The sequence below is a fragment of the Mobula hypostoma genome, chromosome 31, assembly GCF_963921235.1.
Source record: "Mobula hypostoma chromosome 31, sMobHyp1.1, whole genome shotgun sequence".
In the NCBI taxonomy this organism is placed as follows: Eukaryota; Metazoa; Chordata; class Chondrichthyes; order Myliobatiformes; family Myliobatidae; genus Mobula; species Mobula hypostoma.
Window position 1 is genome coordinate 8,710,927 of NC_086127.1, and position 25,150 is coordinate 8,736,076.

Below are 25,150 nucleotides of genomic sequence, written 5' to 3' on the forward strand. Positions count from 1 at the left end.
ACAAGTTATAAAGTAAACAGTATAACGCTACTTGTGCTTGATACGTGATGAGACCTGGGTGGTAGCGGGGAGTTTAGTAGTCTCACTGCATGGGGGTACAAGCTGCATCCCGTCCCCACTGTCCTTGTTCTTACGCTATGGGACCCCCTACCTGAGGGGGGGGGCGGTAGGGGTGAAGGTCAAAGATGTGGAATTGACAATGATAAGGGCCCTACGTACACAGCACTCCTGATAAATATCTCAGATGGGTGGAAACGAGAGGTCAATGATCCCCTCATCGTCCTTTGTATAGATTTAGGTGTTAGACGCCTTGCATTACACCTACCAGACGGTGATGCGACTGGTCAGAACACGTTCAATAGTGCCTATGTAATCAAAGGCTAGAATGAGGTGGAGTGTGCTCGCCTTAATTTCCTCCAGAAGTGCAGACGCTGCTGTCCTTTCTTGTCAAGATTAGTAGTGTTTAGGGACCAGGTCAGACAGTCTATACGTGCACACCCAGAAACTTGTTACTCCTCACGGTCTGTGTGGCGGTACTGTTTATGTGCAGGGAAGAGTGCTTAGTCTGCACCGTCTTAATAAGGTGAGATTAGACCATAAAACCAAGAATAACGAGCAGAAATGGGCCATTCAGCCCATCGATTCTGCTCTGCCATTCCATCACGGATGATCCCAGATCCCACTCGAACCTGTACTACCGACACAACCAATCGACAAATGACGCAATAGCCGCAGCTCAACACACCATCCTTACGCATCTGGAGAAGAAAAATGCTTGTGTGAGAATGCTGTTCTGGGACTACAGTTCAGCACCATAATTCCCTACAGGTTTAACAAGAAGCTCAGAGACCTCGGCCATCTGCAGCTGGATCCTGGACTTCCTATCAGATCACCGGCAGGTGGTAAGAGTGGGCTCCCTCACCTCCTTCCCTGAACCCCTCTCCCCTCCAGTCTCTTCCTAAATCCCTCTCCCCACAGTCTCTCCCTAAATCCCTCTCCCCGTGGTCTTTCATGACCACCCTCTCCTCTCACAATCTGCCTCACTCCTCGGCCTCTCCCTACCTCCCTCTCACTCCAGTCCATCCAAACCTCCCTCTCCCCTCAGTACTCAAACTCTCCTACCAACCCCTCCTCTCAGTCTCTCCCTACCTCCCTGTCCCCTCGATCTCTCTCTACCTCCATCACCGCCCCCCCCCACCATCAGTCTCTTCCTAAATCCCTCCACCCCTTGGACACTCCTTATCTACCTCTGTCGTCGGTCTCTCCATATCTCCTTCTCCCCTTACCCTCCATAACTGTCTCACATCTCTCTCTCTTTACCTCCACCTTCCTCTCCCCTCGGTCTCTAGCTACTCCCTCTATCCTCGGTCTCTCCCTACCTCCCCCTCCGTCACTGCATTCAGTCTGACACAGGGACCGACAATGGGGAACAATGTTCCATTCCGTGACCCCCACCACGGATACCTGAGCTTGGAGACCCTGCTGGGGTAGGGTTCAAGCCTGGACCAGGTTCTCCGGCCGGTAATCGCTGGGTCTCCCAATTTGTGTCCGACTCGGAATCTGTACCTGAGCTTGAAGATCCTGCTGGGGTTGTGGTCAAACCCAGACCAGGTTCTCCAGTGACTGATTCCTGGGCTTCCCGAGCTGCGTCCGAATAGGAATCTGTAATGGAACTTGATGACCCTGCTGGAGTGGTGGTCAACCCTGGACCAGGTTCTTCCATCACTGATCCTTCAGCCTCCCGAGTTGTGTCCAACTGGGAATCTGTACCTGAGTTCACAGACCCTGCTGGGGTACTGGTTAAGCTCTGACCAAGATCACCCATCGCTGATCCACGTGCTTCCTGAGTTGTGTCCGACTGGTTATCTGTACCCGAGTTCACAGACCCTGCTGGGGTGCTGGTTAAGCTCTGACCAAGATCACCCATCGCTGATCCTTGAGTTTTGCCCGACTGGGAATCTGTAATAAATGAATAAGTTCTACATCAGATCAGGAAGAAACCCAGTGAATGGAAACAAGAGGATTAATTCCTGGTCAAATCTGCCCTTTGAAATACACGTACACCTCTCTCCTTTCCTCTTTAGTACGTCCAATACTTGTCTTTCAAATCCGCCTGCTCACATGTCCCTCTCTCGGCATTCACTCCATCTGAATCACTCTCCTGTCAGTCCCTCCTTCAAGAACAGCTTCTCCTCCGCCATCAGGTTTCTGAATGGACAATGAACCCATGAACACTACCTCAATGATTTTTCCTCTCGATTTGCACTACTACAGGTGCTAAGAGTGGGCTCCCTCACCTCTGCTCCTCTGACCCCCAACACAGAAGCCCCTCGGGGCTGTGTCCTAAGCCCCTCCTTACTTTCTGTACACCCATGACTGTCACCACCCACAGCTCCAAACTGCTAATTAAATTTGCTGACGACACTACACTGATTGGCCTAATCTCAAATAATAACAAGGCAGCCTACAGAGAAGAAGTCATCACCCTGACACAGTGGTTTCAAAACAAACCTCTCCCTCAATGTTGCAAGCAAAAACAAGCTGGCTGTGGACTACAGGAGGCATGGAGACAGTCTAACCCCTATTGACATCAATGGATCTGTAACTGAGAGGGTAAACAATTTAAATTCCTCGACGTTAACATCACTGAGCATCTAACGTGGTCTGTACATACCGGCTGTGTGGTGAAAAGGCACAACAGCCCCTCTTTCACCCCAGACGGTTGAAGAAGTGTGATGTAGGCCCTCAAATCCTAAGAATTTTTTTACAGGGGCACAATTCAGAGCATCCTGACTGGCTGCATCACTACATGGTATGGGGATTGTACGTCCCTCTATCGTAGGACTCTGCAGAGAGTGATGCAGACAGCCCAACGCATCTGTAGATGTGAACTTCCCACCATTCAGGACATTTACAAGGACACCTGTTTTAAAAGGACCCGACGGATCGTTGGGGACCCGAGTCACCCCAACCACAAACTGTTCCAGCTGCTACCATCCGGGAAACGGTATCGCAGCATAAAAGCCAGGACCAACAGGCTCCGGGACAGCTTCTTCCACCAGGCCATCAGACTGATTAATACATGCTGACACAATTGTATTTCTATGTTATATTGACTATCCTGTTATACATACTATTTATTACAAATTACTATAAATTGCACATTTAGATGGAGACACAACATAAAGATATTTACCCATCATGTATACGAAGGATGTAAGTAATAAAGTCAATTCAATTCAGTGCAAGTTCAGTCATATTATGTGCCAAGTTATTTCATAACACCCAGTCTAAGATAGCTTTTCCCCAAATAGGCCCAAGGACAAGCTATATGCAATCCCCTTGCATATTGAAGACCCCACTAAAATTGTGGCATACCCTTATTACGTGCCTTTTCCGGCTCTCTTTGCAATCTCAAACCCACATCTTGGCTACTATTCCGAGGCCTATACATGATTTCTCATTATGTTTTTTTTACCTTAACAATTTCTTAACTCCACCCACAAAGATACAACGTTCTCTGATCCCGTGTATCCTCTTTCTAAAGATGTAATTCCATCTTTTCCATCCCAAAAGAGCCACACCACCGCCAATGCCTTCCTGTCTGTCCTTTCGATGCAAAGCATATCCTTTGATGCTAAATTTCTTTGAGCCACGACAATGCCCACAATGTCATACCGACCAATCTCTAATTATGCCACGGGTTTATCCACTTTATTTCAAAGCTACACAGATTTAAATAACTCACCTTCAGTCCTGCATTCTTTGCCCCTTTGAATTTTCCCTCTATGGTACAATTTAACTCTTTGCTCTGTCTGCATTTTTACCCAATCATTGGCCTGACCTTACTTACATTCATGTTTCGCCCATCATCTACTTGTAAACCTGCTGGCTCATCCCTGGCTGTTTCATCCTGGTTCCCATCCCCCTGCCATATTAGTTTAAGCCACTGCCAACAGCTCTAGTTAGCCTGCCCGCAAGAATATTGGTCCCCCTCGGATCAAAGTGCAATCCTTTCCCTTTTGTACAGGTCTCTCCTGCCCCAGAAGAGTTCCCAATTAGCCAGAAATCTGAAGCCTTGCCCCCGCTCCAATGTTTCAGCCACGCATTTATCCTCCACCTCATTCTATTCCTATCCTCACTGAAACGTGGCACAGAAGCAATCCCGAGATTAGCACCCTTGAGGTCCTGCTTCTCAGCTTTCTTCCTGCATTTTTTCCAGGACCTCCTCCCTTTTTCTACCTCTGTCGTTGGTACCAATATGTACCACGACTTATGGCTGCCCACCTTCTCTTTTCAGGATATTGCGGATGCATTCAGAAAAATCGCGGATCCTGGCACCTGGGAGGCAAACTATCATGCAACACACATAAAATGCTGGAGGAACTCAGCAGGCCAGGCAGGGTCTGTGGGAAAAAGTGCAGTCGACGTTTTGGGCCTAGACACTTCGGTAGGACTGGATTCACAAAAAAGATGAGGAGTAGATTTAAAAGGTGGGGGACGGGAGAGATGAATACAATGTGATAGGTGAAACCAAGAGGAGGAGGGATGAAGTAAAGTGCTGGGAAGTTGATTGGTGAAAGAGATACACGGCTGAAGAACGGGGAGTCTAATAGGGGAGAACAGAAGGCCATGGAAGAAAGTAAAGCGGGTGTGGAACACCAGAGGGAACCGATGGACAGGCAGGGTGATAAGGTGAGAAAGAGAAAAAATGGTAAAGGAGTTGGGAGGTTAGGAGGAAGACACCGGAAGTTCGAGAAATCGATGCTCATACTATCAGGTTGGAGGCTACCCAAACGGAATATAAGGTGAGTGGATAACACAACCAACCGCACGTCTGACTCTCCGCTATGTGTTTGTGGCATCTCCCATGTGGCCTGTCAGATCGCCAGCAAATTGTAAGAGTGGGCTCACTCACCTCCAACCCTCTGACTCTCAATACAGGAGCCCCTCAGGGCTGCATACTGAGTCCCCTCATTTACTCCCTGTATACTCATGACTGTATCGCCACCCAATCTGCTGACTACATTGATTCCGGTTTGGTCGCCGGCCGCTCGACCATGGTTTTCGTCGGGCGCCAGACGCTCGGAGAGATTCGGCCGGGGGCCGTGGTCGAGTGGTCGGCGACTTGGCCGCCTTCCCCACTGGACTTAGTCTGGTGAGGAGGGTGTGAGGACACTCAGCAGGACTAAAACAAACAAGACCTGACAAAGGGCGGATGAGCTCCTTGTGAGCCAACGATCATCTTCCGTGGAAGAGATTAAAGCCTCACCACGTATCTACGAATCGTATGATATGCACCAAGTTAGAAGAGATATGATGAACTTGAGCGCTGCACCGTGTGCCTGGACCTGCCCAAGGTCTCCGCCTAAGGAAGAGCCAAACTCGAAGAAGCGGCCGCGGCTGGAGGCCGACACGGCTTCAGGCTCGAGTTCGGCGGGGGCAGCGGCGGGCAGTGCCAAGGCGGCCAGCGAGAATAAACTGGAGGAGAGACTGTACTCGGTGCTGTCGCAAGATTGAAGAAGATGGAGGTGCATCACCGCCAACCCCGAATTCGGGAGGACGGCACCCACTGACTGACTGACTGACTGCATTGATTGGCCTTATCTCAAACAACAACGAGGTGTCCTACAGGGAAGAAGTTACACTCTGATACAGTGGTGTCAAGAAAACAGCCTGTCCCTCAATGTTGCAAAAACAAAAGCGCTGTTTGTGGATTACAGGAGCAATGGAGACAGGCTACTGACATGAATGGATCTTTTTTTTGTGAGGGTAATCAGTTTAAGTTCCTTGGCATTAACATCACCAATGATCTTACATGGTCTGTACACACCGGCTGTGTGGTGAAAAAGGCACAACAGCGTCTCTTTCACCTCCGACGGTTGAGGAAGCTTGGTATGGGCCCCCAGATCCTAAGAACTTTCTACTGGGGCATGACTGCCTGGTATGGGAACTGTACTTAATCAATCGCAGGACTCTGCAGAGAGTGGTGCGGACAGCCCAGCGCATCTGAAGTTGTGAACTTCCCATGATTCAGGACATTTACAAGGACAGGTGTGTAAACAGGGCCCGTAGGACCATTGGGGATCCAAGCCATCCCAACCACAATCTACTCCAGCTGCCACCATCCGGGAAGCGTTACTGCAGCATAAAAGCCAGAGTCAACAGGCTCCGGAACAGCTTCTTCCACCAGACCATCAGACTGATGAGCTCACGCTGACTTGAGTGTATTCTACATTACATTGACTGTTCTATTTATTGGAAATTATTATAAATTACTAGGATTGCACATTGCACATTTAGATGGAGACATAACGTAAAGATTTTTACTCCTCATGTGTATGAAGGATGTAAGAAATAAAGTCAATTCAATTCAACAGTATGACACCCCGAGAGTAGTAAAGATTTGGCTCAACAGGGCTTCAGCGAGAACAGGCGGAGGCAGGGTAAGCAGGCAAGTTAATGCCTTATCTTTTTGAGCTTGTCAAACTGCTTGGTCACCTGACCTTGAATACCCAATCAGCTCCTTTCTGCTGAGTCTGAGCTATTCAAATTGATCGTCTAATCAATTGCTTTCTGCTGAGCTACTCAAATCCTGATTGACTTGATTGCACAGTCCAACTGCCCAAAACTGCCAGAACCTCTCAAGTCAAAGCCTCAAAGCTCCATTCCATCACTAGCCCATTCACTCACTGGCTGCTTGCCGGAATCAATTGATTCTGGCAAAGTTCCAGAGGACTGGAAAGTTGCAAGAGTCACACCACTCTTCAAGGAAAGTAGAAAGGACGAAGAAAGGAAATTATCGGCCAATAACCCTGACCTTAGTGGGTGGCAGGACGTTGGAGTCGATTTTTAAGGGGGGGATTTCAGGGTACTTGGAAGCACATAATAAAATAAACCATAGTCAGCGTGGATTCCTTCAGGGAAAATATTGCCTAACAAATCTGTTGGAATTCTTTAAGGAAATAGCAAGCACGATACTGGAAAGAGGTGGATATTGTGATATTTCGAAGGCCTTTAACAAGGTGAGGGACATGAGGCTGATCAACAAGGTAAGAGCCTATCTTGCTAGACAACATCTTTACAGGAAAGATGCCAGCGTTGGTAGAACATTGGCTGATTGGCAAGGGGCAATATGCGGGAAGACCGACAGCCTTTTCTGATTGCCTACTGGTGACTAGTACTGTTCTGTTGGGACCGCTTCTTTTTACATGATATGTCAAAGCTGTGGATGACATTATTCAAAGCTATGTGGCCAAGTTTGCAGACAATACGAAGACAGGTACAGGGGCAAGCAGGTCTGAAGCTACAGAATGAACAAAAGAGATTAGGAGAATGGACAAAGAAGCGGCGGTGAAATACATCGCTGTGAAGTGTATGGTCGTGCACCTTGGGAGGAGAAATAAAAGTGCCGACTCTTTTCTAAATGAGGAGAAAATTCAAAAATCTGAGGTGCAAAAGGACTTGGGCGTCCCCCGTGCTGGATCCCTTAAAGGTTCATTTGCAGGTTGACTCAGTGGTGATAAAGGCAAATGCAATGTTAACGTTCATTTCTAGAGGACCTTCCCTCTACGTCCCTTAATGACCCTCATGTAATTGCTATACCTCAAAACAGCTCACAGAGTTTACAAACCAGAAAACTACCCACCATGGATCAGAACTGAAGAAACCTCTCGGATGAGTGGCGAAATGTCAACACAGCAGGTCCAGTTGCCTTGATTTACTACTACTTGATATAAGACATTCCACCATTTCCTGTGTGGGGGGTCTGTGTTTTGTTCATATTCAACAATCATTGAACTGGCTTCTCCGCCGTCAAGAGGAGAGTTTGACGCTGGTCGGGAGAACATCGATGTGCGGGATTCCATAATCAGTAATTCTCATTATCCACACTCTCCACATGGCCTGGTGGCAGAAACAGTAACTCCTCCATTCTATTGAAATTGGAGTTTGTTTCTTTTTGTCACTTGTACCGAGGTACAGTGAAGAACTTGGCTTGCATAGGTTCCATAAAAAATAAATTCATTATGCAGTTCGTTCGTTTAGTAAAGGTTAACCCCCCCCCCCCCCCCCATCACAGAACGCGGAATAAAATATAACAGCAACAGAGAGACTGCCGTGCAAGGTCATAAGGCGGTAAATTGTGAGATCAGGGATCCATTCTCCTCACTCGGGAACCATTCACTCTGTGTAAACCGGCGGCACAGAAGCTGCCCTTGAGCTGTCCTGCTACGTGCTTTCAGAGCTTTGCCCGAAATGAGAGGGAAGAAGAGAGAATCCCGCGGTGGGTGGGTGTCCCTGACGCTGCTGGCTGCTTAACTTTTGTACTTTAGTCTATTTCTACTCTACTTTCCCGTTCCTTCCCCCACTGAACCTTTAGGTTGTTGCGTAGGCCGCTTGATGTCCACACTGCGAAGTTTGTACTGGAGGCAGATCAGTTTTGCCCACCAATGCTCCTGCATGGACAGCCGGCTGCTGAGGGCTGACTCACCCACAGTAGCGTGTTTGACCAAAGGTGCATGGCAACGTGAGAACAATGAACTCTTCATAAAACTGCGGGTAGTTGCTTTGTTTATTTTGCATATTTTCCTCAACATAGAACAAAGGCAGAGTCACGGAGCCCTGTTGTCATTCGCCCAAACAGCCAACGCGGAAACGGCCGGTGCGCCGTCGGCGAGCCCGAAGCTCAACAAAACTGCGGGTGGGCTCTTACCCTCCATCAAAGCGAGAGTGATTTCTTCCAGATACTCAGGTAAAGATATAGACTTCATTGACGCTAAATCAAGGAAAGAGGTGTTATGCTGTCCTCTTAACTCATACAGACTTTCTCCTCTCGCGCTCTCCGCCTCTCTCTCTCTCTCTCTCTCTCTCTCTCTCTGTCTCTGTCTCTGTCTCTGTCTCTCTCTCTCTCTCTCTCTCTCTGTGTCTCTGTCTCTCTCTCTCTCTCTCTCTCTCTCTCTCTCTCTCTCTCTCTCTCTCATTCAATTGACTTATCAGCGAGATAGATATATAGAGAGAAAGTGAGTAGACGATTGAAGGTGGGGGATGGGGAGGAGGAGGAGGAAGCGAGGTCACGTGACACACAATACAAATCTGTATCTGGGCATAAAGTCATTCGGAAGATGTTTGGATGTCTGCCTAGCAGGTGGTGCTATTGTTAAGACGGAGAGAGAGCTTGTGTGAGTATGTGTTTGCGTGTGAGAGTATTTTTGTGTGTGAGCGGATGTGAAAGAGAGAGAGGGAGGGAGCGAGTGGGTACAGTGAGGTCACGTGTCTCTCCTGCGAAGTTTATGACACATGTTTATGAAGTTTATGACACTTCCATCGGATTGTCGTTCCTAGCGACGCCCTATCTCTTGACGACCGAAGACTTGCATTTATTGTTCCCCTACACTATTATATATATGCAGAGGAGCGGTGAGAAGCTTCTTTACAGCAGCATCACAGGAAGAAGGCATCAGATAATCAACTTACACAGCAGAAAAATAAATTAAAAACAACTCTCGGGTATTTTTCCAGGAAAATGCAATTAGAGCTAAAGTCCACTGTGTGAAAAGCGGTCAATGTGTTCACAGTCTTTCGAGACTAAAGTAGTGATTATGATTTTTCCGGTTGGCTTAAGAACTGAAAGATTGAAGGGACCCAGCTATTCTGGGATCTTCACGTCGGGTGGTTACTCTGCTTCCTGGAGGCAGTGGTGGGTAGTGAGGTTCCTGCTGTACGGGGCAGAATCCACTACATTTTACAGTCTGTTATTTTCCTGCGCTTTCGAACTGCCGTGCCAAACCATGACGCATCAGTTAGCAGACTTTTTAATAGTACATTTGTTTTGGGAAAAGGGTCTGGTGCTCTCCCAGCGTATATGACGAATGAACTCTTCCTGCCGGGTACAAATATCAGTTTTAACCAACATTTCGATAACGAACTCTGCCATCTTCATCGGGTATGAGACATGGCCATATCTAGTCCGGTGGTATTTATACCCCCGTTGTCCATCCCTCCCTGAGTGATTGGTCCTCATCCAGTCTGTTTCCCGCCGTTTACAATCGAATTCCAGTTCTTACTGAGAGCTAGAGCTTAGTCTTTCTTAATATTCTTTTCCTCTAGTTTTATTTCAGTGGCTTCCTTCACCAGATGGTCCCAAAACTATTGTGCTTTGGGGACTTCCTGATGATGGTATGCATTGAAATAAAACAAGAGGAAAATAATTTTTGACAAAGCCAAAGGTCTCACTGTAAGTAAGACCAGGAATTCAAATGTAAACAAGGTGGGACCGCGCAAACCTAATTGGATAAGGGTTAACAAGAGAGAATCTGCAGATAACACACATAAAAGTTGCTGGTGAACGCAGCAGGCCAGGCAGCATCTATAGGAAGAGGTGCAGTCGACGTTTCCAGCCGAGACCCTTCGTCAGGACTAACTGAAAGAAGAGCTCATAAAAGAATTGAAAGTGGGAGGGGGAAATGATAGGAGAAGACAGGAGGGGGAGGGATGGAGCCAAGAGCTGGACAGTTGATTGGCAAAAGGGATATGAGAGGATCATGGGACGGGAGGCCTACGGAGAAAGAAAGGGGGAGGGGGAAAGCCCAGAGGATGGGCAATAACGGATGAGGTACGAGGGGGAGGTGGGGCATTAACGGAAGTTTGAGAAGGCAATGTTCATGCCATCAGGTTGGAGGCTACCCAGAAGGAATATAAGGTGTTGTTCCTGCAACCTGAGTGTGGCTTCATCTTTACTGTAGAGGAGGCCGTGGATAGACATATCAGAATGGGAATGGGATGTGGAATTAAAATGTGTGGCCACTGGGAGGTCCTGCTTTCTCTGACAGATAGAACATAGGTGTTCAGCGAAACGGTCTCCCAGTCTGCGTCCGGAGATCTGCATCAGCAATCTGTAGATGCTGGAAATCCAAGCAACACACACAAAATGCTGCAGGAACTCAGTAGGCCAGGCAGCATCTATGGAAAAACGTGCAGTTGATGTCTCTGGCCGAAATCCTTCAGCAGTCCTGGTGAGTTCCTCCAGCATTTTGTATGTGTTGGATGAGGACTGACCGATCAGAGAGGACGGACGACAGGGGTAGAAATAGCACTGGACTAGACATGCCCACGTATCATCCCCGATGAAGATGGCAGAACTTGTCATCGAAACATCAGTTAAAATTAATATTTGTTCCCGGCTGGAAGCCCGCGAATAGTTTATTCGACATTCATGGTTTTTTTTTATCTTTAGTGTTCGATCATAAGCTGAGCCTCATCGAACTCCTAAGGAAGTAGTAATACTGACGAGCTTTCATTAAGATTGATTGGACAGTGTACTGGGAAATTGTCAATTGAATCATTCCTGACAGCTATCGAGGTGGTGTGAACAGCTTTTCTGAGTACTATACGTACAAGTCACTTCATTTATGGTACACCCAGGTACCATAAGTTAAAGCTATAACAGAGAGCAGAATAAAGTGTTGTATTGAAACAGGAGGTTCACTGCTGGCTGTCAATAAGGTACAAGATCATATTGAGTTAGATTGTAACATCATCAGCCCACCTTACAGTTCTCGGAAGAGTTCAATCGATTTGTATAACTGCACGCTAGAAGTTGTCCTTGAGCCTGGTGGTATGTGCTTTCAGACTTTTGTTTCTTCTGTATGATCGGAGAGGTGAGAAGAGTGAATGCTTTGCGTGTGCTGGTTGAGGACTAACCAATCTGAGGGGGCAGACGACGGGGGTATAATTACCACCGGACTAGACATGCTCAGGCATCATCCCTGATGAAGGTGGCAGGGATGGTAGGTACTTAATGGCATCTGCAGATTTTTCCTTGTTAGCCCTCATCCAATTAGGTTTCCACAATTGAATTCCAGTTCTTACTTAGAGTGATAATGAATTTAGAGTTTATTGAAGCAGTGAGAAGCACAGACCAAGTCTGTCGGGGGTCACGGGTAGAGCAATTCCAAAAGCAAGTCATGATGCAGCCAAGCACCAATGGAAACCGCTGTGGGTCCATGAGGACATGTAAAATTTCTGTATCCTACTGGTGAAGTAGAGGCTTGGGGTGGTGGGGGGGGGGGGGCATTCTTTGCCAGGTGAGGATTTTGCTGTTGTCTATTCCCATTCAACCTCAACCACGATGTAATCAGGGGCATGTTCCTGAAGTCATTGACCAGCACTTTTCTTTTGCTGACAGATGGAAGAAGTGTTGTCATGACACACATCACTGGACCAAGCCTCCCTGCTGTGCTGCCATTGTCCATTGTTTGAAATATGGCTGACTACAGTGGTATAATTGGCAAACGTAGACAGAACTGGCTACGGAGTCGTGGGTAGAGTAGGTTCTGATGATACAGCCTTGCTGAGGTTGTGCCAAAGCATCCAGAGTGACTGTAGTCCATTGGACAGGAAGTTCAATCTCAGGCTATAAGGGATGTACTGAATCCCAGCTTGGAAGTAAATTCCAAATAAAGGGTTAACATATCTGGTTTGTTAACACCTTGCATATTCCTTTATTTGGCAATATGCCTGGTGCTGGCCTGAGTGAGGAACACAGCACCTTAAACAAGATGAAGACAGCGAAGGTCATGAATTGCAGAGCGGATCCTGTGGGTTGTTAACTTTCTGACAATTAAAGCATGTGTCTGGTACCAACATGTAAAACATATTATGCTTTTGTGCTTTACTGACTTATTGGATCTGAGGATTTAATGAGCCTTCCACATACCATAAATAAAGATTCACTAACTGGCCAGGGTACTCACCATGCTTGCAATAATTGACCACAGTCTGAAGGATGTCTCATAGCCTATCTCTGTGTGTTCTGCGCAGAAAAGAGACTGTCTTGGACACTTTCGTTGGAATTGATAAGACTTGCAGGGTTGACTTTTCACAAGCAATAGAGAATCTGCAGATGCTAGAAATCCAAGCAACACTGGAGATCTCCCATTGGCTACCCATTTTGATTCCACTTCTCATACCAATTCCGACATGTCAATCCGTCACCTCCTCTACTGTCGAGGTGAGGCCACAGCCAGGTTGGAGGAGCAACACCTTATATTCTGTTTGGGTAGTCTCCAACCTAATGGCATGAACATCAATTTATTTAACTTCCGGTAATGCCCCCCAATTCACCATTCCCCATCCCATTATCCTTCTCTCAGCTTATCTCCTTGCCTGCCCATTGCCTTCTGTCCTCTCCTATTAGATTCCCCCTTCTCCAGCCTTGTATCTCTTTCACCAATCAACTTCCCAGCTCTTTAATTCACCTCTCCCTCCCCTTCTCAGTTTCACCTATCATCTTGTGTTTCTCTCTCCCCTCCCCCCACCTTTAAAATCTACTTCTCATCATCCTTTCTCCAGTCCTGCCGAAGGGTCTTGGCCTGAAACATTACCTGTACTCCTTTCCATCGATGCTGCATGGCCTGCTGAGTTCCTCCAGCATTTTGTGTGTGGTGTCAGAATTGACTTTTGTTAACTTTGACTGATGTCAATGACTTTCTGTCTACGTGTATGAAAAAGGTTTGACTATTGAACGTCGGAAGAATTGACGATCGCACTGTTAGCTAGTCATTCTTCCCTTATTCATGAATAAAGGTCACTTCAAAGTCCATGTCCAATTTATTAGTGATTAACTTCAGTATATGGATTTCATCAAGGCATTTGATAAGATACCTCATGCAAGGCTTATTGAGAAAGTAAGGAGGCATGGGATCCAAGGGGACATTGTTTTGTGGATTCAGAACTGGCTTGCCCACAGAAGGTAAAGAGTGGTTGTAGACAGGTCATATTCTGCATGGAGGTTGGTCACCAGTGGAGTGCCTCAGGGATCTGTTCTGGGACCCCTACTCTTCATGATTTTTATAAATGACCTGGATGAGGAAGTGGAGGGATGGGTTAGTAAGTTTGCTGATGACACAAAGGTTGGAGATGTTGTGTGTTGTGGAGGGCTGTCAGAAGTTACAGCGGAACATTGATAGGATGCAAAACTGGGCTGAGAAGTGACAGATGGAGTTCAACCCAGATAAGTGTGAAGTGGTTCATTTTCGTAGGTCAAATATGATGGCAGAATATAGTATTAATGGTAAGACTCCTGGCAGTGTGAAGGATCAGAGGGATCTTGGGGTCCAAATCCACTGGACACTCAAAGCAGCTGCACAGGTTGACTCTGTGGTTAAGAAGGCGTATGGTGTATTGGCCTTCATCAATCATGGAAATGAATTTAGGAGCTGAGAGGTAATGTTGCAGCTATTATATAGGACCCTGGTCAGACCCCACTTGGAGTACTGTGTTCAATCCTGGTCGCCTCACTACAGGAAGGATGTGGAAACCATAGAAAGGGTGCAGAGGAGATTTACAAGGATGTTGCCTGGATTGGGGAGCATGCCTTATGAGAATAGGTTGAGTGAACTCGGCCTTTTCTCCTTGGAGCGATGGAGGATGAGAGGTGACCTGAAGGAGGTGTGTAAGATGATGAGAGGCATTGATCGTGTAGATAGTCAGAGGCTTTTTTCCAGGGCTGAAATGGTTGCCACAAGAGGACACAGGTTTAAGGTGCTGGGGAGTAGGTACAGAGGAGATGTCAGGGGTAAGTTTTTTACTCAGAGAGTGGTGAGTGCATGGAATGGGCTGCCAGCAATGGTGGTGGAGGCGGATATTATAGGGTCTTTTAAGAGATTTTAGGATAGGTACATAGAACTTAGTAAAATAGAGGGCTATAGGTAAGCCTAGTAATTTCTAAGGTTGGGACATGTTCAGCACAACTCTGTGGGCCGAAGGGCCAGTATTGTGCTGTAGGTTTTGAAACTGGAGTCATAGTCAATAAACAATAACTTAGGTGTGTTAACTCTCCACATTCTGTAGAGATGAGGGCACAGACCATCATAGGCCTGTTTCGGTGGCAAAAGAGTTGCTGTGGTTTGAGTTACCTGGAACTTTGGAGTTGATGCAACACATAGCCAATCTCTCAAAGTACTTCATGAGGGTAGATGTCAGAGCCACCAGGCGGTAGTCTTTAACTCAGTTCCTTTGCTTTTTTTTTCAAAGGAACAAGGATAATTGTGGTCTTCTGAAAGCAAGAGGGAACCTCATTCAGCAAATATGTTGGCACCCAGAAAAGAGACAAAGCACAACAAAGAAACAAAGCAGCATGAGTGGGAGACAGAGAGAGCGGGTGCAGGGAAAGACAGTGAAAGAGAAAGACAGAGAGCCACGCGTGCAGAAGGAGAGACAGACAAAGAAACTGTGATGCAGAGAGGGGGTGTGAGGGAAAAAGACAGGGAGCCAGAAAGAGATAGGCAAAATAGGAGAGAGAAAGAAAGACAAAGACATAGTGTGAGAGGGAAAGACAGACGGAAGACAGAGAGAGAAACACAAAGAAGGAGACAGAAAAAGAGACCGCAGGCCATAAGACCATAAGGCATTGGTGCAGAATTAGGCCATTTGGCCCATCAAGTCTGCTCCACTATTCAACCATGTCTGATCTTTTTTTTCCACTACATCACCTCCACTCGCCAGACTTCTCCCCATTACCCTTGATGCCATGGACGATCAAGAACCTATCAAGTTCTGCCTTAAATCCACCCAACGACCTGGCCTCCACAAGCTCACCACCCTCTGGCTAAAGATAATTCTCCGCATCTCTCTTTTAAATGAATGCCCCTCTATCTTGAGGCTACGGCCTTTTGTCCTAGACTCCCCCACCAATGGAAACATCCTTTCCACATCTACTACTCTAGGCCTTTCAACATTCGAAAGGTTTCAATGAGATTCCTCGCACCCCGCCCCCCCCCCACAATCCTTCTAAATTCCAGCAAGAACAATCCCAGAGCCATCAAACTTTCCTCATATGATAACCCTTTCTTTCCTTGAATCATCCTTGTGAACCTCCTCTGGACTTTCTCCAATGCCAGCAAATCTTTTCTCTGATGAGGAGCCCAAAACTGTTCACAATACTCAAGGTGAGGCCTCACCAGGGCCTTATAAAGCCTCAGCATCACATCCCTGCTCTTGTATTCCAGACCTCTTGAAATGAATAATAACATTGCATTTGCCTTCATCACCACTGACTCTACCTGCAAGTTAACCTTTAGGGTGTTCTGGACAAGGACTCCCAAGTCCCCTTGCATCTCAGATTTTTGGATTTTCTCCCCATTGAGGAAGAGAGAGAGACAGAGAAAGAGTGGCAGAGAAAGAAAGAGTGATAATGTGGGAGAGAGAACAAGAGAGGGAGGAGGCAAGGTCATCGCAGACTGTTCACTCCAGTTGCTGTATCTGACTTGTTCCTTGCAGAATATCACCTGATGAAAGGAGGATTCTGCTGCTGATCTTGGCTCCTCTAAATCAGTTTGCATTTACTTCTGCGTAGAGGAGCTATTGTTGTGTGTTTATTCAGTGCTTTGAAGTGCGAGGACTGATATGAAAGATAAAATGAAAAGTATTCTCAGTGAGAATGTTGCATGGGGAAATGCATCATATGTAAGAAAAGATGGTAAAATACTTGGCCAGGCATGCAGCAATAAAGGGAGGAAGGTGACAGCATGTCAGTACGTGTTTGACCGAGAACTCCAGAGTTTTATGCTTTGGTGGAAAGAAATTGGTTTAAAAGATTGAGGCCATGTGCATGTAATATTCTAGGAAAATAATTCTTTCCAATTTGAAGCTCCAAACATAAATTTGTATGGTCCAATCTGATTTATGAAAGAACTGAGGAGACTATTTGGGCAGCATAAGTAACACAACTGTTCTTTAAATTTACTGAGCTTTTTTGCAGCCCTTATTTAATTGGCAGACAGAATTTGGGAAAGTGGTAAAGGTGCCTTACTCTGACTGGGAGATCTGTGACAAGTGGTGTTTGGGCCTCTTGTAGATAAATGATCCTTACTAATATGTAGGTGGCTGACTAGTAATTTTGCAAATATGAACATTGGCGCAGTTATGCATAGAGAGGAAGGTTAGCAAAAGATACATCAGGATATAGTAAGTTAGAAAAATTGGGAAATAAATGACAGATGGGTTTGTCTGGCATTTCTCCAATCTGGACAAGTGGTGTGCTGCACTTTGGGAGGTCAAATGTAAGAGGAAAGTATATAGTAAATGTTAGGACCTTAGGAGCATTGATCTACAGAACTATCTTTGGATGCAAAACAAACACTCCCTGAAAGTGGCAACATGGACAGAAGGCATTTTGCCTTTTCTTTTGCCATACTTGCCTTTTCTGCACTAAGCATAAAAGTCAGGAAGTCCTTTGCAGCTGTATGAAACTTTGATTAGGCCACATTCAGGAGTATTGTGTGCAGATTTGGGTGCCAGAATGCTGAAGCGTTCACCGGAATGTTACTGTGGTTAGGGAATGTAAACTATAAAGTTGGGCAAACTTAGAATGTTTTATCTGAGGCATCAGGAACTGTGAGATGACCTGATAGACGTACATCAAATTAGGTAGATAGTCTGTCTTTCTCAGGGTGGAAATGTCAGCTATTAAAAAGCATAGCTCTAATGTGGGAAAGTTTTAAATAAAATTTACGAGACAAGTTTGTTTTTTTAATACAGTGGTGGGTGCTTTAAACATGCTGCCAATGAGCTGAAGGAAACAGGTACAATAGCGAAGTTTAAGAGGGACTTAAACTTAACTGATGCCTGAACAAGCAGGGAATGAGTTGAGAGTTAAAGGGCAAAAGTTTAGGGGTAACATGAGGGGGAACTTCTTTACTCAGAGAGTGGTAGTTGTGTGGAACGAGCTTCCAACGGAAGTGGTTGAGGCAGCTTTGATGTTGTTGTTTAAAGTTAAATTGGATAGATATTTTGAGGGTTATGGGCTGAGTGCAGGTCAGTGGGACTAGGTGAGAGTAAGACTTCGGCATGGACTAGAAGGGCCGAGATGGCCTATTTCCATGCTGTAATTGTTATATAGTTATATGGTTATAAAGCACAAATGTAGATGGAATGACTACATTCTCACAGTCTGGAATTACAGGCAGTGCTGGATGTCTGGAGGATGTAACTGAACTAAGAAGGAGGCAGTCTGAGAACACAGAAATAAATAGCAAATTGACTGGGAACAACTGGCAGTGGGCGTAGAGGAGAGAGATGCACTCGAGGAGAGTTTGGAGTTAATTTAGGGAGGAAGAGGGAGGTCAGTCAATATTGAGATGGAAGATTGGGTCCAGGGATGACAACAACAGGAGGGAAGTTGTGACAGATTCAGCATCGGGGTGGTGCAGTGCTATGCCACTAGGGGACAGGCTTGAGTCGAGATGTGCGCTCGTGACTGGGAGCCCTCATGCAGGATTCCCTGGAGGTTCAGTTTACACAATGAGTCAGAGGTGAGGAAGGCAAGTGTAATGTTAGCATTCATTCCAGGAGGACGAGGATACAAAGGCAAGGATGTAATGCTGAGGCCTTCTAAGGCACTCGTGAGGCATCACTTGGAGTAGTGCCAGGCCCCTCATCTGAAAAAGAATATGCTGACATTGGGGAGGTTCAATGAAAATGATTCAGGGGTCATACTGTGTGAGGAGAATTTGATGGCTCTCGGCCTGTACTCACTGGAACGTAAATGAAAGTTGGGATGGGATCTCATCAACACCTGTCAAATATTGCAAGGCCAAATTAGAGTGGATGTTGGGAAGATATATCCTATGGTGGGAGAGTTCAGGACCAGAGGGGCATAGCCTCAGAAAGGAGGAATTTCTATTCAGCACAGAGGCAAGGAGGAACGTCTTCAGCCAGAAGGTGGTGAGTCAGTGGAATTCATTGCCACAGTCGGATGTGGAGACCAGGTCACTGTGTGTATTTAAGGCTGAGGTTGGTGATTTCCTGATTAGTCAGGAACTGAAAAGTTACAGGGAGAAGGCACGTGAGGGAAATGGATCAGACATGATGAAATGACGGAGCAGACTGGATGGGCTTAGTGGGTCATTTCCGCTCCTATTTCTTACAGTATTATTTGCAGTTTCATATGGTGAGGGGGAGCGGGAGAGGCAGTGAGAGGCACAGGAGTAAGTTTTTGTATTCCCCTTCTCCAGCTGGAGTAAATCTATATTTTAGTGGCTGTAAAAACTGGGAAATAACCCCATCCACCCCAAGAGGCTGGAGGGTGTATCCTCAGATCAGAAACTATGTAATCCCAATAGTGCTGCCCGATCTCAGCGATATAAATTAGAGCACAGGGCAATACAGCACAGTGCATGTTCTTTGGCCCACGACGTAATACTGACCTGCATAAATTGATTGATGATCAATTTAAGCCTCGGGACTCCCAGAAGGTTATTTCACAGGTTGAGTCTGTGGGAAAGAAGGCAAATGCAGTGTTGGCATTTATTTCAAGGAGAGTAGGATATAAAAGCAAGGAGATAACGCTAGAACTTTATAAGACACAAGTCAGGCCGCACTTGGAATCTCATCACCACTTTTGGGTCCCATATCTCAGAAAGGATGTACTTATTGTCACTGGAGAAAGTCCAGAGGAGGTTCACAAGGATGATTCCGGGAATGAAGGGGTTAACATATGAGGAGCGTTTTGGCAGCTTTGGGCCTCCACTCACTGGAATTCAGAAGAATGTGGGGGGATCTCATTGAAACTTACCGAACGCTCAGAAGACCAAAAACGGATGGATGTGGAGAGGACATTTCCTCTAGTGAGGGTAACCGGAACTGGAGGGCCCAGCCTCAGACTGCAGGTGGAGGTCAAGTCCGTGGGTATTGTGATGAGAATACACATAAATTAAGATGTTTGCTGGCCTGGGCTAGCACCAGGGGCATCAGCAGTTGGTCTGCCACCTGCCCTCAGGGGAGGGAGAGATAAGGAACAATGAAGCAGCATTTGGAGATGTTAATGAAGGAGCCATCAGTCTGGGTATTGTCAAGATCGGCTCCCCCTTTGAACCCTGAACTGTCTGAAGTGATGGACAGGCGATTTGGAGATGTGTAATGAAGGGACGGGAGAGAGAGCTGTCTAGAGCGGCTCCCCCTTTGAACCCTGAACTGTCTGAAGTGATGGACAGGCGATACCCCAGCAGGGGGATAAAAAGGGACAGGTTCGCTAAGGCAGGACACACACGACACCCCGAGGTAACGAGACCCTGGAAGCGGTGCGCCTCTCACAAGTTGGTGGAAAGCTCTTGGGCGGCTGATTGGAGGATCAGCCTTAAACGCACAGGGTGGAAAGGTACGATCAGTGGGAACCCGGTGTGTGTCCACCCTTGCCTGGGTGCCGGGTTCACTGCAGAGGATCGACCACATCTGGAGGAGGGGTCACAGTCGGTGACCCCAGGTGACATCACCAAGGACCTGCCCAAAAGTTGCTTGTGAGCAATATCGCCGGTCTGTGAGTGGAAGCCGTTCTGAATGATCAGTCGTTATCGTTCTCTCTCTCTTTCTCACTCCCTCCACATTGTCCATCGCCATGGCAACGATTACTGCGAACTGAACTAAATTGAACTGGACTTTGTGTCACTTTGAAATTGGTCATTTACCCCTAGATAACGATAGAGCTTGATTGATCCTGTTATCTTAATTCTGTGCACATGTGTGTTTATCATTGCTGAACTGTTGCATTTATTATCCTTTCGATTACTGTGTTGCTTGTTTCTTTAATAAAACTTTCTTAGATCTACTAATTCAGACTCCAACTGAGTGATCCATTTCTGCTGGTTTGGCAACCCAGTTACGGGGTACGTAACATAAGTGGGGTTCTCATCCGCGATTTTGAACGTTAAATTTGGGCGGAGTAAATTGATTGGGTCAAAATTCCCGAAAGAAAGAAAAGACAAACAGTAGAAATGGAGGCTGAGGAATTTATAAAGGCGCCGACCTTGGAGGCATTAGAGGATGCCAGGAAATCGGAATTGGTGGCTGTGGCCAAACGGTTGAATCTTGCTAAGGGGAAGTCGACAATGAGGAGAGAGGAGATACACAGAGCTATCGTAGAGCACTATGTACCTAAAGGTGTGTTTCCCCAAGGTGAGCTGGGGGTGGTGTCTATTGAAAAACCTGCTGGAGACACGGTACAGGTGCAGCTTGAAAAACTAAGACTCGAGCACGAGTTCCGGGTACGGCAGTTGGAGCAGGAAGAGAAAGAGAGGGACAGACAGTTGGAGAGAGAAGAGAAAGAGAGAGAGAGACGGTTGCAGCGAGAGGAGAAACAGAGGGAAAGGGAATTTGAGCTGGAGAATTTAAAGATAAGGGCCGACCAGGGGCTCGTGCCGAACCAAGGTGGAGGGTTCCGGGCGACCCAGGAGGTTAGGCTGGTTCCCCCATTTGACGATACCGATGTGGATCGGTACTTTCTCCATCTCGAAAAAGTTGCTGCAAGTCAGGACTGGCCGAGGGATAAGTGGGCTGTTTTACTTCAGAGTGTACTGAAAGGGAAAGCCCAAGAAGCTTACTCGGCTTTGTCCGCGGAAGATGCCCAGAGGTATGAGGTGGTGAAAGACGCCATCCTCAGGATTTATGAGTTGGTCCCGGAGGCATACCGGCAGAGGTTCCGGAATGCGAGGAAGCAGTGGGACCGCACGTATTTGGAGTTTGCCCGTGAGATGCAGACATATTGTGAGCGTTGGTGCGCCTCAAAGGGGGTAGAGGGGGATTATGATAGACTGCTGCAGCTGATCCTGATTGAGCAGTTTAAAGGTTGTGTCCCTGAGGGTATGAGACCCTACCTAGATGAGAAAGAGGCAGCCACGTTAGCCGCAACTGCTAAGTTAGCGGATGAGTATGTGTTGACGCATAAAATGAAGTTTTCCCCGAGTAAAGGCTACCAGAAGGGTAGTTAGGACAGCGGGGAGAGTCCGCCGGAAAAGTCAGAAAGTAAGCTGGGGACTAGTGAGAAGGATAAGGTAGACCGGGAGCAGTCTGGCAGGAAGTCTCCTGGGGTCATCTGTTATAATTGTGGGAAAGTCGGACACTTTGAGTCCAGGTGCTTTGCCCCAAAGAAGGAGATGGGAAAAGGGAAGACAGCGATTTTGACTGGCTGTATCGAGCTGGTACACGAACCGCTAGGGAAGGACAGGTCTGCCAAAGTTCAGGAAGGGCGCGAGAGGTTTATCTCGGCCGGATTGGTGTCAGTGAAGGAGGGGTTAAAACCAGTTCCAGTGCGGATCTGGAGAGACACGGGAGCGTGTCAGTCACTAATACTGAAGAGTGTATTAGAGTTTAGCTCAGAGACCCAGACTGGGGAGGTCAAGGTCAAAGGTATTGGGGAAGGGACAGAGGCAGTCCCTTTGCACCAGGTACACTTACAAAGCAACCTGGTCTCTGGACTAGTCACGATCGGGGTGAGGTCCGAATTACCGATGAAAGGTGTGAAAGTCTTGCTCGGTAATGACGTCGCCGGGGGAATCGTGTTCCCAGTCGTGAGATTGACAGGTCAGCCTGCCAGCATTGAGGCCCCGCCCATGGACTCACAGGTTCATCACGGGACAGTCTTGTACGAGACGGAGGTAGAAAATGAAAAGAAGGAGTGTAGTGAGACAAGAGGTAGTGAGGGAGCTGGGACAGACATAGCATTAGCCAGGAAAGAATTTGTGCAGGTGCAGGAGCGAGACGAGGGGCTGATGGTTTTGGCGGAGACAGCTCTCTCTGACACAGACTTGACAAGGGAACTAATAGGCTATTGTGTGGAGGAGGAAGTGCTAAGGAAGTAAGGGAAAACAAGTACCGTACCCGCAGATGAGGAATGGGGGGGTGGTGCAAAAGAGTTATGGGGATGAGGTTTTTATCCTGGCCCACAAGGTACCCTCCCCCCCCCCGGTGGACATTTTGCGGTGCTGGAGGAAACAGTTGGTGGAATCATGAAAGAGGTTTACCGGCTGCCCAGGGGGGAGGAGGTTATTGATTATGGCCGACGCGAACTGAGACGGTCACAGGCTTTTGATATGCTAACAAACCTAGTCGGGGTTAACATGGAAATCAATGAAGCTAGGGTCCCCCTGATAAGAGGAAAAAACCATTTTGAAAAGATGAGTATGGTATCGACCAGATGGGAGAAGGCTATTGTTTTGGACTGTTTAGGAGAAGTAATTAAACGACTCGCACCCGTGTGTTTGATTGTCCCGAGGCGATGCAAAGAACTGGGACGTTGGGTGGTGTCTGTAACAATAGGTCAGCCTAGTAAACAACACTCATATTAAACAACACTCATATAGAATGAGTAATTACTATGACTAAATTACAGTGACTAAAGGGCTGACGAACACAGAGGTGTGTATTGGCAATTTAATACGGCTGTCTGAAGCCAGCTTGACAGTGAACCTTGAAAAAAATGAATTCGGCCACACGAAGGTCACTTACCTGGGAATTGTGGTGACACAGGGGCAGCTGGCAGTGATGCAAGCTACAGTGCAGGCTGTCGCTGACCTCCCAACCCCGACAGACAAGAGGGCCCTCAGAAGGCTCTTGGAGATGGTGGGATACTGTAGGAAGTTTTGCAATAACTCTGCGGTCACTACCCCCCCCCCACTAAGCCCTTGCGAGAGAAAGCTAAGTCGGAATGGGATGACCCTTGTTATTGTGGTCCGGGACAAAACCAAATGAGAGGTTACATTGATCGCAATTCATCAGTGTTTTTGGCCACTATGAAGTTTGCTGAGTTGGAGCCTGGTCTAAGGGATTATTAATAACACATGTAAAAGGGACGGAAAATGTGATTGCTGACTGTCTGTCAAGGTGTTGCAACTTCAAATTCTCTGTATTAGCCAAATAGCTGATAAAGATGTATATTTGTCTGTATCAAATAATGTACTCATTGTTGTAATTTTTACCCCAGTAAAAATCCTTAAAGGGGGGAAGTGTGACGAGAATACACATAAATTAAGATGTTTGCTGGCCTGGGATAGCACCAGGGGCATCAGCAGTTGGTCTGCCACCTGTCCTCAGGGGAGGGAGAGATAAGGAACACAATGAAGCAGCATTTGGAGATGTTAATGAAGTAGCCATCAGTCTGAGTATTGTCAAGATCAGCTCCCCCTTTGAACCCTGAACTGTCTGAAGTGATGGACAGGCGATACCCCAGCAGGGGGATAAAAAGGGACAGGTTCGCTAAGGCAGGACACACACGACACCACGAGGTAACGAGACCCTGGAAGCGGTGCCCCCCCGCAAGTCGGCGGGAGTCGTTTTGGAAGGCTGGTGGCGGAATCCAGCCTTAAACGCACAGGGTGGAAAGGTACGATCAGCGGGAACCCGGTGTGTGTCCACCCTCGCTTGGGTGCCGGGTTCACTGCAGAGGATCGACCGCATCTGGAGGAGGGGTCACAGTCGGTGACCCCAGGTGACATCACCAAGGACCTGCCCGAAAGCTGCTTGTGAGCAATATCGCCGGTCTGTGAGTGGAAGCCGTTCTGAATGATCAGTCGTTCTCGTTCTCTCTCTCTCTTTCTCTCTCTCACACTTCCCCCACATTGTCCATCGCCATGGCAACGATTACTGCGAACTGAACTAAATTGGACTGAACTTTTGTGTCACTTTGAAATTGGTCATTTACCCCTAGACAATGATAGAGCTTGATTGATCTTGTTATCTTAATTCTGTGCACATGTGTGTTTTTCATTGCTGAACTGTTGCATTTATTATCCTTTTGATTACTGTGTTGCTTGTTTCTTTAATAAAACTTTCTTAGATCTAGTAATCCAGACTCCAACTGAGTGATCCATTTCTGCTGGTTTGGCAACCCAGTTACGGGGTACGTAACAGTATATTCAAAGTGGAAGTTGATCGCTTCCTGATCGGTCGGGGCATCAAGGGATCTGGTGAGACGGCAGGTGTATGAGGTTGAATGGGATCCGGGATCAGCCATGATGAAATGGCGGAGCAGACTCGATCGGCCGAGTGGCCTAATTCTGCTCCTACATCCTATGGTCCTTCTTACACAGTGCTTAATCCTGCATTTTTTTTCTTCCTTCGCACCTATTTAAGTGTCTCGTGAGTGTCCATTTTGTATTAGCTTCTACTGGGCAGTATGTTCCAGGTCCCCCACCACCCACCATTCCATGTTTAAAAATAAACACCTCTGCAACCTCCCGAAATTTTATCCACTCACCTTAAGCGGCTGTCCTCCTCTCGGCCAGTACCAGCGTACAGCACAGGACCAGGCACTGCGGCCACAATGTTGTGCCGAGCCGATTAAATTAGTAAGTAACTGCCCAGCAGAGCCATTCCCTTCTGC

At 47.1% G+C, this 25,150-nt stretch overlaps 2 protein-coding genes across 6 annotated transcripts in view; one reads left to right on the forward strand and one right to left on the reverse strand.

The window, feature by feature from the left end:
- Nucleotides 1-25,150, reverse strand: LOC134339904 (mucin-19-like). Of its 4 annotated transcripts, XM_063036685.1 has the most exons (5): nt 25,025-25,150; nt 19,206-19,272; nt 14,916-15,052; nt 1,567-1,959; nt 1-758 (listed from the first exon to the last, which is right to left on the reverse strand). In XM_063036685.1, exons 3-5 carry the CDS (start codon nt 14,965-14,967, stop codon nt 751-753), a joined length of 453 nt encoding a protein of 150 aa, XP_062892755.1. In that variant the 5' UTR covers nt 14,968-15,052; nt 19,206-19,272; nt 25,025-25,150; the 3' UTR covers nt 1-750. The 4 variants fall into 4 exon arrangements, 3 of the variants coding, with proteins under 3 accessions (XP_062892755.1, XP_062892754.1, XP_062892752.1); XR_010016461.1 differs by lacking the exon at nt 14,916-15,052; XM_063036684.1 differs by lacking the exons at nt 14,916-15,052; nt 19,206-19,272; nt 25,025-25,150 and adding an exon at nt 8,714-8,832.
- The window catches only part of LOC134339903 (lysophosphatidic acid receptor 5-like), a 61,549-nt gene continuing 44,772 nt past the window's right edge, over nt 8,374-25,150 (forward strand). Inside the window, exon 1 of one of the 2 annotated variants that reach the window (XM_063036681.1) lies at nt 8,374-8,752. The gene's annotated coding sequence lies outside the window, so the exon portion shown is untranslated. The remainder of the gene's footprint in view (nt 8,753-25,150) is intronic. The other variant, XM_063036680.1, reaches the window with a different exon arrangement.

Excerpts from the sequence above, each read along its gene's own strand:
- LOC134339904 (XM_063036682.1), bottom strand. The coding sequence starts at position 7,850 with ATGTTCTCCCGACCAGCGTCAAACTCTCCTCTTGACGGCGGAGAAGCC. Across the intron at positions 1,960-7,648 it reads TTCTTCAGTTCTGATCCATG|ATTCCCAGTCGGGCAAAACT; the intron begins GTGGGTAGTTTT and ends CATTTATTACAG.